General features: G+C 45.8%; 1 protein-coding gene across 1 annotated transcript in view; it reads left to right on the forward strand.

The window, feature by feature from the left end:
• Mtor (mechanistic target of rapamycin kinase) overlaps positions 1-14501 on the forward strand; it is a 114760-nt gene that overhangs the window by 29523 nt on the left and 70736 nt on the right. Inside the window, exons 19-25 of the mRNA XM_051171877.1 lie at positions 2452-2538; positions 4748-4915; positions 5504-5616; positions 5814-5976; positions 7378-7470; positions 8879-9025; positions 13519-13661. Of these exons, the coding sequence (XP_051027834.1) occupies positions 2452-2538; positions 4748-4915; positions 5504-5616; positions 5814-5976; positions 7378-7470; positions 8879-9025; positions 13519-13661 (914 nt within the window). The remainder of the gene's footprint in view (positions 1-2451; positions 2539-4747; positions 4916-5503; positions 5617-5813; positions 5977-7377; positions 7471-8878; positions 9026-13518; positions 13662-14501) is intronic.

The raw sequence follows: 14501 nt of genomic DNA on the forward strand, positions 1-14501 counted from the left end.
GAGGTTCCAGAGATTTATTTAGTCTGCTGTGTTTCAGAAAACCACACACAACCCATTGTTTCAGCTCTTTCTCCACGCCATTTGGTTCCAGGTAGCAGGTGAAGTCTTATCTATGCATGACAGACATGCAGCACAAGCTGTGCTGTAAGTAAATCACTAAATAAACAACAATGTTGGTCTTTTCGCCTTTATTTTACTCGGAAAGAATCTAAGGGAGAAGAAAAGGTGGTGGTTTGCGAGTCTTGCTTCTGCGTGAGGCACTCCGTGCTTTTACGTGGCCACTCCTTACGCATTGGCTGTCCAGCTTCCCTGCCCAGGCTGGCCAGGAACCAGGAGGCCCGTCCCTGTGTCTGTCTCGTGGTTTTTCCTGGCCCCTGGTACTCTAGCGCCCTGCTTTGCCTCTGGCTTAGGCTTTCCATTTCTTTCAGGTTCATGTAACACATTTAGCTGACAAACCATGATGCCTAGAGTTTCCTGTTCCGTGATCCTTTCCATTAAAGTGCAGCAATGACTCCACGAGGGACATGTTGAGATAGGAGGGATGGCTGTGCTGGGTTTCAACACTTCAGCAGCCACGAGTCTCCCTGTTAGGAAACTAGGCTGCGTATGAGCCTGATTCTGTGTGTCTTGTTCTCATTTCTGCAACTGATGAGCCCCAAGAGTGTATAACTTAATATTTTATTTATTTGTTGTGATAGGGTCTTGCTAAATAGTATAGAGTAGCCTTGAGCTCACTATGTAGCCCAGGCTAGCTGGAACTGTTGATTTGCCTGCCTTCACCTCCTGAGTACGGTGAACACAAGCATGCTGTGCTTGCTGTTCAAAGCAACACTGTCTACTCGTCCCCAAGGGACCAAATGAAGAAAAGAGTACAGTGCATGATTCTGTCCAGCCTTGTTACTGGAGAGGAACAGACAGAGCTGTGAAGTCCTGGGCTAGGGAGCAGGAAGCTAGTACTGTTACCTGTCATAGTCAAAGGATGCTACAAATATGGTGAAGATGAGTGTTCAACTCAAAAGTCACAGGGCAAGCTGGATGGTGGTGGTGCATTCCTTTAATCCCAGTACCTTGGAGGCAGAGGCAGGCAGATCACTGAGTTCAAGGCCAGCCTCATCTACAAAGTGAGTCCAAGACAGCCAAGGCAACATAGAGAAACCATGTCTCAAAAAGACCAAAAAAAAAAACAAAAAACAAAAAAAAAGTCACAGGGCTTCCTTACCGTAGCCCTTCCTGGTCCCTGCTTATTTAGTGGGTAGCATCTCTTCTGACAGTTTTAGTTTGCCACCTGCTGGGTTTGGTGGTTCACACCTATGATCTCAGGACGTCACTGTTATGACAAGAGGCCAGCCTGGGCTAAAGTAGCCAGTCTCTCCCTGAGTTTGTTGCTCTTTTGGGGTCATAATTTCTTTGAGCTATCTTAAGACCTAATTGAGAGCTGGAGATCCCAAGATCCAGCACTAGGGAAATGGAAGCAGGAGGACAGATGGTTGGGGCACCTTAGCTACAGCAAGGTCGGGGCAACTTAGCTACAGCAAGGTCGGGGCACCTTAGCTACAGCAAGGTCAGGACCAATCTGGGCTGCATGACAGACACTGTCTGAAAAAAAGTAATTGATTTCTTACTTATAAGTTGATTATAATACCCACAATGAGGAGTTTATATTTAATTTTTATTTATTTACTGGGACAAAGTCTCAGTATATAGCTCTGGCTGGACTATAACCCACTATGTAGATCAGTCTGCCCTTAAACTCTAAAACCCATCTGCCTCTGTCCCTTGAGTGCTGGGATTAAAGGTGTGTACCACTACACCCATATTTTGCAAAGTAAGTAGTAGCAAAATTAGGGCCAAGTTACATTGGTAGTTGGCTAATAATTTCATGCCAGGTATTGGTTTGGTTTGTTTGTCTCTCTATGTAGTACTGTCTGTCCTGGGGTTTATTATATCAACCAGACTGGTCTCGAACTCACAGAGATTGAAATGCCTTTGCCTCTCAAGTGCTAGAATTAAAGGTGTATGGCATATGTCTGGCCTCATGCTCATTTTTTAAAGTCTTTAATAACTAAAAATCCTATGCGCCTGACATTCACACTGCACAGAGCAGATTCAGCCCCTGCTCTGGTGCTGGGCATGTAGGGCCTGGAGTAGCACCTGGGGACAGTCTGAGAGCACAGTGCTGCTGTCTGCAGTTTCCCACTGAGAGGCGGGGTACAGGAGATTGCACAGCAGTGTGAACCAGCCATTCTGGCTGTGAGCTCCTGCCGTGCAGTAACTGGCTGTCCTAGTGTGTAAGGTTCCAGCCCCTTCACCACTGCAGGTTTTAAATCTACTTAAATTTCAGTGGATGGGATGCTGTGGAAACCAACCCCATAGCTGTCTCTGCCTGCCTCTGGGTAAGCCTGTGGGCTCTGTACCCTTCAGCTGCTAACTTGGTGATCTTGTCCGTTTCAGTTTCTGTTCCAGCAGCTGGGAATGCTGGTGTCCTTTGTGAAGAGCCACATCCGTCCTTACATGGACGAAATAGTTACCCTCATGAGAGTGAGTACAAGTTACTGCTTTTCCTGCTCATCTGCGTTTGGATTGAGGGATGCCCGGCAATGAGTTTGAATAACATGGGGATTTCCTTCTTGAGTTCCTGCGGACGTAAGGTTCTACAGTGTCTGTCAGCCACTAGATGCTCAGGAGCAGAGTAGGTGGGGACTGATGCTGCAGGCTCCCAGCTCCAAGTACAAGAATAAGTGTAAAGTCTGAAGAGAAACCCTGAAGTAATTGTTCTGCTAGAGACATTCTGGAATATTTGCTCAACATACAACAAAGCACCATCACATCAATACTGCAGTGGTGCTTTCCTATTCTGTCCAGAGCCCCCTTCCTCCCACCCATGAGCCCACAGCTCAAGGGGGGAGTGGGGATTGGTTTTTCCTAGGCCTGTGAAATACCATGGTCACCTAAGGGGCACTGAGGACCAAGGTAACACTTTGCCCTGCAACCTCCAAAGACATAAATGTCACGTGACTTCGGTGGCATCTGAGGAAGGGCTGGGGCCTTGCACTTCATAGCATGCAATTCTCTAGAAGCACCCTAATAATAGAAACACCATTTTCTACTGTTCTGTGATTGCATGGGGGAGAGTTGCTTTGTAGTTAGCTTGGTAAAAGCAGCAGGGCCAATATGAAAATGGTTGACTCCCCCAGAGGAACTTCCCAGCACCTGGGTTCAGAACAGAACAGCCTTTACATGTATAAATCATTAAAAGCTGCTGTGGTCCCATTTTCTACCATGGAGGCCTCAGTACAAGGAAAAGTTAAGCCAAATGCTTAACTGCCCCATGAATGGCCTTGGGAAAGGGAAGACAGGAAGGAAACAGTGTGCTCAGGATAGGAAGCTGAAGCCCTCTGAGTCACCACCCCCCTCCAGCCTCACCTAAAAGAAGTATGACCAATACACAGGGGCTCAGGGAGGGGCCTCGCCTGCAGACTGCAGCTTCAGTTCCGTCCCAGTGGAGAAGATACAGCAGGTGCTCTTCCTTTGGCTGTTGATCCTGATGTTTTAATGAGCTCCCTTGAGCCCGAGAAGAGAACAGTCTGTAAGCAATGATGTAGCCTGCATCCCCAGGCAGGCTGCTGGCTTCTGAGTAAAGAAACCTCTGTGAAGAGCCTGTGGTGATATAGTTGGGAAACTTTCTCTGAAGAACACGCAGTGCAGTCCAAGTGAATGAACATCAGACAAGCAGGGGCCTAAAAATCTGCACTGTTATTGAGAGAAACACAGGTTTTCTAAGAGTGTGTTTTCCAGCTGCAAGTTTAAGCAGCACTTCCTACTTTGGTTTCCGCGTGTTCTTACTGACTGCCCACGTGCAAAGGCCAGGGCCTGAGAGTGTTGATATGTATGTGCTGCCATCACGGCAGAGTGTCCGATACCATCCAGGCTCCTGCTCCAGAGGCTGTAAACAAAGCTGTAGGCCCCTGTCTTTGAAGTGACAGCTTTCATGGAGTCAGAGAGACTTGGGCCAGTTTGCAGAATCTGGAGTCATTGGCTAGGATCTTATATCAGTAATTTCTGTGGACTGTCATTGCATGGATATGAAAGTATCTACTTTATTGTGGTATCCGGGCCTGATGGACAGATTTTCTAGAGAACAGGTGTCACATACTGCCCAGCCAAGTAATAAATCCTGAAAGGCCATGAAATCTTGTTAATGCTTGAGTTGTCTTCCAAGAGAGCAGATAGAACCCTAGTAACATATGGGTCAAAACCACATCAGAGCTCATTGAGTGACCCAGATGTGAACTTCTGTTTTTCTGTAGACAGTTTGATGACTAGAGTATTCCAAGTGCTCGGATTGGTTCTAGGGATCAGAGATGAGTTGAGCTAGTCTCCTGCCTTTAAATAGCCCAAGTCTAGCTGGAGAGACTTGCCGAGCAAATTTTCATATTGGGAAGGAGAACTAAAATGGGATCCAAAGTGGATGAGTGCAGAACAGGAAAGGTGAGAAAGTGACAGGAGAGGGCATAACTCAGCAAACAGTGGGGTTCTAGGCAGATGACTGAGTGAGCACAGCCTGGAGGAGTTGTCATCCACACGTGGGAAGCACAGCTTCGTTTGTCCCGTGGCTGGGGCCATGCAGGCAGAGGATGATGGGAAGAGGTCTTCTGGGCAGGCAGCTCATTGCGTTTTGCCGTCTCATTTCTAGGCTCACTTCTCAGCAAACGGGCACCTGACTACCCTTCTGTCTCCCCCTCTGTAGGAATTTTGGGTCATGAACACGTCAATCCAGAGCACAATCATTCTTCTCATTGAGCAGATTGTGGTGGCTCTTGGAGGTGAATTTAAGCTCTATTTGCCCCAGCTGATCCCGCACATGCTGCGTGTCTTCATGCATGACAACAGCCAGGGCCGAATCGTCTCTATCAAGGTGAGCCCTCCAGACAGTCCATGCATGATGGCTGAGCCATGACGATCTGATGTGTGTTCAACAAGACCAAGTCTCAGGAACACGGATACCTAGCACTTGCAGTGTCTTTCCAGAATGTTCAGTCTTCTCTTGACTATCCTTCTGTTTTGTCTCCTTTAATGGAGTGGTCTTAGTAAAGGCTCCTCTCCGGCCAGCTTTATTATTTGGCACCTGATACACATCTGCTGAAATAAAGCAGAGCGAGCAAAGTCGCACGTACTCATATAAAATAAAGAGAAACAATGTCGTCCAGCTGGGTGTGGTGGCTCATGCCTGTAATCCTAGCACTCAGGAGGCCGAGCAGGTGGATCTCTGAGTTTCCTAACAAGCTGGTTTACAGAGCGAGTTCCAGAACATCCAAGGTTACACAGAGAAACCCTGTCTCAAAAAAAAGAAAAAAAAGAAAAAGAAAAAGAAAGATTGTAGTGGACAAAGGCTCTTTAGCACCCCGAAGAGCGCTGAGTTTCCCATGTACTGCTCCAGGCATGGCGGGGCTGCTTGGTGCCTTTCTGTATTTGTTCACCAGCAGGCTCTTGCTCGCTTTTGCAGCTGCTGGCAGCAATCCAGCTCTTTGGCGCCAACCTGGATGACTATCTGCATTTGTTGTTGCCGCCCATCGTCAAGCTGTTTGACGCTCCTGAAGTCCCGCTGCCATCAAGGAAGTAAGCACCCTGTTCTGCCAGGCCATCTTTGTGGTTTCGTTTTATTCACTTCCAGTTATTTTAGTTCACAAATGACCCATATTATGGAAGTCTTATTGCTGCCCTTCTGGTGTGCATATTTGGGGTTCACTCAACACCTCACAGCCATTCCTTCCCATTCCTCGATGCTGTTGTTACTCAGCTTGCTCTTGTTGCAGGGCAGCGTTGGAGACGGTAGACCGCCTGACCGAGTCCCTAGATTTCACTGACTATGCTTCCCGCATCATTCACCCTATTGTTCGAACACTGGACCAGAGTCCAGAGCTGCGCTCCACAGCCATGGACACACTGTCTTCACTTGTCTTCCAGCTGGGGAAGAAGGTAAGATGGGACCCATGTTCGTGTACCTTGTTTGGGAAGAAAAAACTTGTGAACGTTACCAGTTACTAGTACATAGGCCAGTGTGTAAGTCTTTTCCACTAGTGGAGAATAGGAAATTGTTTCCATTTTTATTGCTTTTCTTTGTTCAACAATTTTAATTGAAGCACCTGTGTAGGTTAAGTGTTATTCAAGAGATAACCTTGCAGGAAATGGCCGGGGCTGAAACTTAGGTGGTAGAGTGCTTACCTCGATAATGAAGGAAGCCCTGGGTTCCAGCCCACTGCAGCTTCAGCCTGAGTGTAAGCAGGAGGAGCAAGAATTCAAGAACACCCTTATCTACAGCCTGAGACACACGAGACCCTGTTGCCAAGAAGATTTAAATTAAAAAAAAAATTTTTTTTTCAAAAGGAAAACAGAAAAACAAAATTTGGGGGGGAAGAGGGTTTTTTGAGACAGGGTCTCTCTGTGTAGACTTGGCTGTCCTGGACTCGCTTTGTAGACCAGGCTGGCCTTGAACTCACAGCGATCCGCCTGCCTCTGCCTCCCGAGTGCTGGGATTAAAGGCGTGCACCAACACACAGCTCAAATTCTTGTTCTTATAGCACATACATTCCAGGGAAACAAAGTGAGTACACACACACACACACACACACACACACACACACACACACACACACACACACACACACACACACACACACCCACCCACCCACCACCACCACCACCACCACCACCACCACCACCACCACCACCACCACCACCCCCACCCCCCCCCTTGTGCTAGGTAAAAGTGGGGAGAAATGCTGTTCTACTCAGGGTAGATAGGAAAGACTCTTCAGATGGGCTGTCATTTAAACAGAGACCTGACTCCAGTAACCCTAGCTCCAGGGATGTGCTTACCTGGAGACATGCTTAGCTCCAAGTACACAGGGTGCGGCGGGCAGCAAGAGTTTGTAGCACAGCTGGAGAACAGAGTAATCCCCACAGTGATGTGGGCGTACTTTTAGCAAAGGTCTTAGAGATTAGACAGGATGTAAAGCAGAGGGTCTCAAAAAGTGGTCCCAAAGTAAGCACCATCAGAATTCTTATGCCTGGAAGCATCTTTGGAATACAGAATCTTGGGCTCCATCTGCTGATAATTGATAATATTTTAAAATAATGATTGTCAGCGATATGTGGGGAAATGAACTGCAAAGAAAGAACCCTGGCCACTGAGGAAAGCCAAATAGAAGGCAATGGGGAACTGGCCTGGAATTATAGCTGGGGTGGTGGGGAAAGGACTTCTAGGGACTAGCAGAGACCAGCCAAGCACGGAAAGCTGTACAGTGTTGTACAACAGTGAACTCTATTATATGTACTCCAGAATAATAGCTTCTGCTGTCTTATTCCTTTCTGTCATAGTACCAAATTTTCATTCCAATGGTGAATAAAGTCCTAGTGCGACACCGGATCAACCACCAGCGCTACGATGTGCTTATCTGCAGAATCGTCAAGGTGAGCAGGTACCCTTCTGCTCCATGGTCTTCGGCATCTCTCCTTCTTGGCATTCTTGTCATAGCGAAGGGTAGACCATGTCTAGCTTTGTAACCCTGAGTAGGACTGGCAGACATGTCAGCACTGTTTGCTGTGTGTTTTCAGTTGAAGCTTCTCATTTTGGCTGAAAAGTAGCCACACACAGCACAGAACTAAGGAGTCTGGCCTCAGTCCAGTTAGATTAGCATACAGTGTTTTGCCTGCATGTCAGAAGAGGGCACCAGATCAGTTGTGAGCCACCATGTGGTTGCTGGGAATTGAACGCAGGACCTTTGGAAGAGGAGGCAGTGCTCTTAACCTCTGAGCTATCTCCCCAGCCTGTGAAGGATTAAAAAAAAAAATTATGCCGGGCGTGGTGGCGCACGCCTTTAATCCCAGCACTCGGGAGGCAGAGGCAGGTGGATCGCTGTGAGTTCAAGGCCAGCCTGGTCTACAAAGTGAGTCCAGGACAGCGAAGGCTACATATGCAGAAAAACCCTGTCTCAAAAAACCAAAAAAAAAAAAAAAAAAAAAAAAAAAATTATTATGTATCCCCAGCCTGTGAAGAATTTTTTTTTTAATTATTATATATGGGTGTTGCAGGCCAGAAGGGGGCGTCAGATCACATTATAGATGGCTGTGAGCCACCATGTGGTTGCTGAGTATTGAACTCAGGACCTCTGGAGGAGCAGTCAGTGCCCTTAACCTCTGAGCCTTCTTTCCAGCCCAGAAGTTTTTGTTTGTTTGTTTGGTTGGTTGGTTGTTGGTTTTGTTTGGTTTTTCGACACAGGGTTTCTCTGTATAACAGAGCTGTCCTGGAACTTGCTCTGTAGACCAGGCTGGCCTCGAACTCACAGAGATCAGCCTGCCTCTGCCTTCCGAGTACTGGGATTAAAGGCGTGTGCTACCACTGCCTAGCTCAGGATTTTTTTTTTTTTTTTTTTTTTTTTTTTTTGGGGGGGAATTTTTTTTAATCATTTGCGATTACAAAAAAAAAAAAAGAATTATTCTTAGCTCTTGGGCTATATGAAGCAAGCTGTGTGCCATTTGTGATCTCATCAGTTGACCACTTTATTCTTGCTCACAGTTCGCCTTTGCCTGTTTTTTATGCCTTACCCATTAAAGGCTTGTCAGTGACCCACAGGAGGGAGCTTAGCCGTGTGTGTGTGTGTGTGTGTGTGTGTGTGTGTGTGTGTGTGTCTGTGTGTGTGTGTGTGTGTGTGTGTGTGTGTGTGTGTGTGTGTGCACGCGCGTCATATATATATGTGCAGTGTGTATTGCTTGTTGAAATTCTGCCTCTTCCGGGTAGAAATCTGAGGTTCAGGAATGTTTTGTAAGCTGGAAGCATCTAGTGGAGATGCAAGTGTTTTCAGTACATCTCTGCTTGCAGGGTTACACACTTGCTGATGAGGAAGAAGACCCTTTGATTTACCAGCATCGGATGCTAAGGAGTAGCCAAGGAGATGCACTGGCCAGTGGACCAGTTGAAACGGGACCCATGAAGAAGTTGCACGTCAGCACCATCAACCTCCAAAAGGCAGGTCCATTGTTTCCAAGGGGAGTGGGAAGCACAGCTCTGGTTTGCTCTGTCATTCAAAATTTTCATCTCTTACTACCTTGAATTTAAACCAACCAATGAGCTTTGTTTTAAAAAAAAAAAAAAAAATGCCGGTGTGGTGGTGCACGCCTTTAATCCCAGCACTTGGGAGGCAGAAGCAGGTGGATCATTGTGAGTTCGAGGCCAGCCTGGTGTACAAAGCAAGTCCAGGACAGCCAAGGCCAACACAGAGACACCTTGTCTCAAAAAAACCAAACAAATAAAAAATAAATTAAAATCTCAGCATCATGAACTTAGGACATTGTGTCTAACTCTTCTACATTACTTGTTTGCTTTGGTTTTTTGTTTTGGGATTCTTGTTGCTGTTGCTTTGTGGCAGGGTCATACTATGCAGCCCTGGCTAGTTCTGAACTCACTATGTAGTCTATGCTGACCTTGAACTTGTAGCCATCCTCCTGCCCCATCCTACCACATCCTCCTGATTGGTGGCATTACAGGCATGTGCTGCCTGCCTGCTCATGAGACATTTTGTTGTTGTTGTTGTAGCACAGATTGGCCTCTAATTCATGCTCCTCTTGCCTCTGCCTCCTACATGCTGGAATTGCAGCAGGAGCCACTTTTAATTTATTAGATTTACTCCTTTTATTTTATGAGTATTTGCCTGCATTTGTGTATTTGTACCACCTACATGCCTAATCACAAGAATATGCAGAGATCAGAAGAAAGCATTGGATCTCCTGGAAGTCGAATTATGGATGGTTGTCAACCACCCTGTGGGTGCTTGGAATTAAATTCAAGACCTCTGCAAGAGCAGTAAGTGCTCATAACCGCCGAGCCAACTCTGCAGCCACATTTAGCTGTAATTTTTTTAAATGTACAAAATAAAGGTACCTTTTGTGTTTCCTCAGAACTTCAGTAGGGGGACCTTTAGTTGCAAATAGCACTGCCATGAGAATAGCTGACATCTCAGTTTCTTTTCCACAGCTAAAGCAACTGAAGAGATGGATGTATTTTGGCTTACAGTTCCAGAGGGACATGGTCCATAATGGTGGGCAAAGGCAAGACAGAAAGCAGGAAGCTGACTGGTCACATCATGTCCACACTCAGAAAGCAGAGACAGAACAGGAAGTGGGGCAGTGCTATGACACCAAAGGCCATCTCCCAGTGACTCATGTCCTCATATAGGTTCTATAACCTTCCTAGGCAGCAAGCACCACCAGCAAGGGAGCCAGGGGTCAAACACCTGAGCCTGTGGGGTATTTTATAGTCAAACCACAGCAGCTGGTAAGCCCCTAATTAGCATTAAATAGACCTGGGCTATATTTGTTTATTTAGTTAGTTTTTTTTGAGACAGAGTTTCTCTGTAGCCTTGGCGGTCCTGGGCTTGCCTTGTAGACCAGGCTGGCCTTGAACTCAAAGTGATCTGCTTGCCTCTGCCTCCTTGAGTGCTGGTATTAAAGGTCTGCGCCACCATACCCGGCTTTTGATGTAGGCTGTTTTATTAAAGCAGTGTTTTTGTTTGTTTGTTTGTTTTTGTTTTGTGTTTGTTTGCTTGTTTTGATTCTCTGCCTCCCTTTGGGCCTACTAGTTTCTAGGGATTTTATTAAAATGTTTACTCTGGTGTGGAATGTCTGAGGTCAGGCCTGGTAACTGTGTTTTAAATAAGCTCTCAGGTATGAATGTGATACTTCCGGCCCATGGACCACACTTTGAAGATCTAACTTTTGGTTGATTTTTGTTTTGTTTGGTTTGGTTTGGTTTCTCGAGACAGCATTTCTCTGTAGCCCTGGCTGTCTTGGACTCACTTTGTACACCAGGCTGGCCTCAAATTCACAGAGATCTGCCTGCCTCTGCCTCCCAAGTGCTGGGATTAAACGCATGCACCACCACCGCCCAGCGAAGATCTAACTTTTATAACTTTGCTACTAATACTAAGTACGGAATTGTCTCTGCTGGCCAGCTTTTTGCCAAGTATACCATCATATATTTTCCTAAAAGCAAGCCATTTCAAAGCTTCTCTGGAGAACCTGCACAGAATAACCTTAGTTATTTTGCCAGTTTTCAATATGCCAGGCTGCTGATTTTCCACATGTTTTACATCCAACATCTCTGGAGACTAAGCAGGTGCCAGGTCCCGTGTCTGCCTGGTACCTTTCTCTGTCACCATTTCTCTTACACCCAGCTTAAACAGTAGAGGTTTATCAGTAACTTTGCTCCCCCACAGAAGCTAAGAAATGCTTGCTGCTTTAAGATAAAGGGGTCAGATGTCCATGGGCTAGTAGGAGTGCTACCTGTCCTCTGGGGACTTCCCAATTGCTACTTCAAAGGAAGACCAAGGTTATGAGTCACAGAGCACTGTCACATGGTTATCAGGACTACCTGGCAACACCTCACACAAGGGGAAACAGGCAAAGAGGCCATAAGTATATCTGCACCCGAACAGAGGCTCAGAGCATCTGTCCAGGCAGTTCCCCCTACTCTGGAACTCTTCTCTGCTTTGTGAATGTCTCCTTATGAATGGTTGGGGGTTTTGTTTGTTTGTTTGTTTGCTTGGGTTTTTTGAGACAGAGTTTTGTTTGTTTGTTTGTTTGCTTGGGTTTTTCGAGACAGGGTTTCTCTGTGTAGCCTTGGCTGTTCTGGACTCCTTTGTACATAGACTGGTCTTGAATTCACAGTGATGAGTTCTGCCTCTGCCTCCTAAGTGCTGGGATTAAAGGCATGCACCACCATTCCCAGCTTTCATGAATGTTTTTAAGAAATTATTTTTTTTAAGACCTATCTATTTATTATGTATACAGTGTTGTACCTGCGTGTACATCTTCAGGCCAGAAGAGGGCATCAGATCACATTATAGATGATTATGATCCACTGTGTGACTGCTGGGAATTGAACTCAGAACCGCTAGAACAGCAGTCAGTGCTCAAACCTCTGAGCCATCTCTCTAGCCCCAAGAAATTGTTTATATATATATATTTATATATATATATATATATATTACTTATATATATATATTACTTATATATATATAGTATTTGTGTCTGTTTGCTTGTGGGTACATGCTTATGCATATGGGTACCCATGAACACTAGAAAAGGGCATCTGATGCCCTGTAGCTAAAGTTAAAGGTTATTGTGAGCTGCCTGGTGTGAGTGCTAGGAGCCAAACTCAGATCCTCTACAAGAGCAGGATATGTTCTTAACTGAAGCCACCTCTCCAGCCCCACTGTCCAGGACCTAGAAAATAGACATCAACTTTTAACAACCCAACAACAGGAGGATTTCTAGTTTATCTTTCCAAGAGAACAGATGAAGTTCCAAAATCCTAAGTAAAACCCTCCATAGTTGACTTTTTTGTGTGTGTTTGGTTTTTCATGACAGAGTTTCTCTGTGTAGCCTTGGCTGTCCTGGACTCACTTGTAGACCAGGCTGGCCTTGAACTCAGAGCATCCACCTGCCTCTGCCTCCTGAGTTCTGGGATTAAAGGCGTGCACCACCATCCCAGGCCCATAGTTGACTTTTGAATTTGTTTTGTTGCAAGTGAAAATATGCTTCCATATAGTTATGTAATAATAACTAGGGATTAATGCATTTATCAAAAATTTTGAAGTTTCTTCTATTCTGTGGTGCTGGGAATCAAATCTCCTTATTTCTGAGGTGCAGTAGTACAATGACACTCAGACACTACACTAGTGTGATAAGCACTGCTAAAGTTCATTAGGTGTATTAGTGAATCCCTAAGGTGCTCTATGAAGTGGATGCTGACACGTCATTTTATAAAGAAGGAGACAGACACATGCTCCTAAATAGTTGCCACGATCAGAGAGCCAAAAGTTACATAACCGAGACTTAAATTCAAGGCTCTGAGTTCCTGGTGTGGCTTTGACCTTTATGCTAGACTGCTCGGGAGCCTGGAGTTTCCACTTACCTGCTCAGGCTGCCCAGGAATACTTTGTGGTGCCAGGATGGAACCGTGGGCCTCGCACATGAGGATCTCAACTACTAAGCCACACCTCAGCTCCACAGAGCCAACTTGCTGTCTGGAGAGGTTATTGCTTTGAGTAAAGCCCCTTGGTCCATCTGTTGTGGCCTCAGCTATGACCTGGCTGGCCACTTTTCTTCTATCTGTGAGTGATTCTTCTCTGTCAGATGAGTTGTGCAGAGCGCCCAGCTCACTTCTGCACTGCAGGCGGCCTTTCGGCTTCATTGAAGGCACTCAATGTCACAGACCTGTTCATGCTGGCTCTGTAGAGTCCAGTGCTAAATGGCCCTTCCTATACTCTGCTGCGTACAGAGGCCACTGCTTTTGCTTTGTGTGTTTTAATTAAATACAACTCTTGTTCATGCTCTGGAGGAGCTTTATCATACTAGGTATGATTTTACAAACCAAGGTAGCAGAGCAGTGACATAGGTGGCAGTGCTTTGCAACTGGCCCTTCAAGCTAATGGCTTCCCATTGTCACCTATGCTATTACAGGCCTGGGGAGCTGCCAGAAGGGTCTCCAAAGACGACTGGCTGGAGTGGCTGAGACGGTTGAGTCTGGAGCTGCTGAAGGACTCCTCATCGCCTTCCCTGCGCTCATGCTGGGCCCTGGCACAGGCCTACAACCCAATGGCCAGGTATGGCACGATGAGCCAGAGCGCTCTCTCTGCCTGCCTCCACTTCTCCGTCTTCAAGGCTTTCCTTTGCCTCCTGCAGTGGACATTTATTGTTTATAGTGAGGCATAAAATGGTAATTTAATTAATGGACAGCCATTGTCATTAGCTGACTGCAGAAGCAGGGCATCTTATTCAGTTTTGTCAGCAGAGCTGGTTTGCTGTGTATATTTAGCAGTAGTCATAGGCTCTAGAATACAGCTTTGATCATGATTTGGTTCCTCTTAAATTATTTTATGGATTTGTTGTTTTGGTTTTGGTTTTTTGTTTGTTTGTTTTTTTAAGATTTATTTATTATTATGTATACAGAGTTCTGCCTGCATGTATACCTGCATGCCAGAAGAAGGCACCACATCTCATTACAGATGGTTCTAAGCATCAAGTGGTTGCTGGGAATTGAACTCGGGACTTTTGGAAGAGCAGCGGTGCTCTTAACCTCTGAGCCATCTCTACAGCCAGTTTGGTTTTGCTTTTAATGTTTGAAAAACCATGTCTAGAAGTTCTCTGTTTCTAGTGTGTGGCTTACACATGCCCAGCTGATGTCCCATGTCACTCTTCTGCCCAGGTCACCTCTGAGCACAATGTCATTCCCAGAGAAGCTGTGGGTGCTTACTAACTTAGTCCCAAATTTAACATCAGGGATCCATTGTCACCTCTGAGTAGATAAGGAAAGCTTATTTCTTCTTCATTTATGCTAGACTTGTTCAGTCAGATTAGAAATTCAAATTTGGGGTGGGTTTTTTTTGTTTTCTGTTTTTCCTACCAAATTCCAAAATTATACTCACTGGTCTAACTTAACCTTG

Source organism: Acomys russatus, chromosome 29, assembly GCF_903995435.1.
Source record: "Acomys russatus chromosome 29, mAcoRus1.1, whole genome shotgun sequence".
NCBI lineage: Eukaryota > Metazoa > Chordata > Mammalia > Rodentia > Muridae > Acomys > Acomys russatus.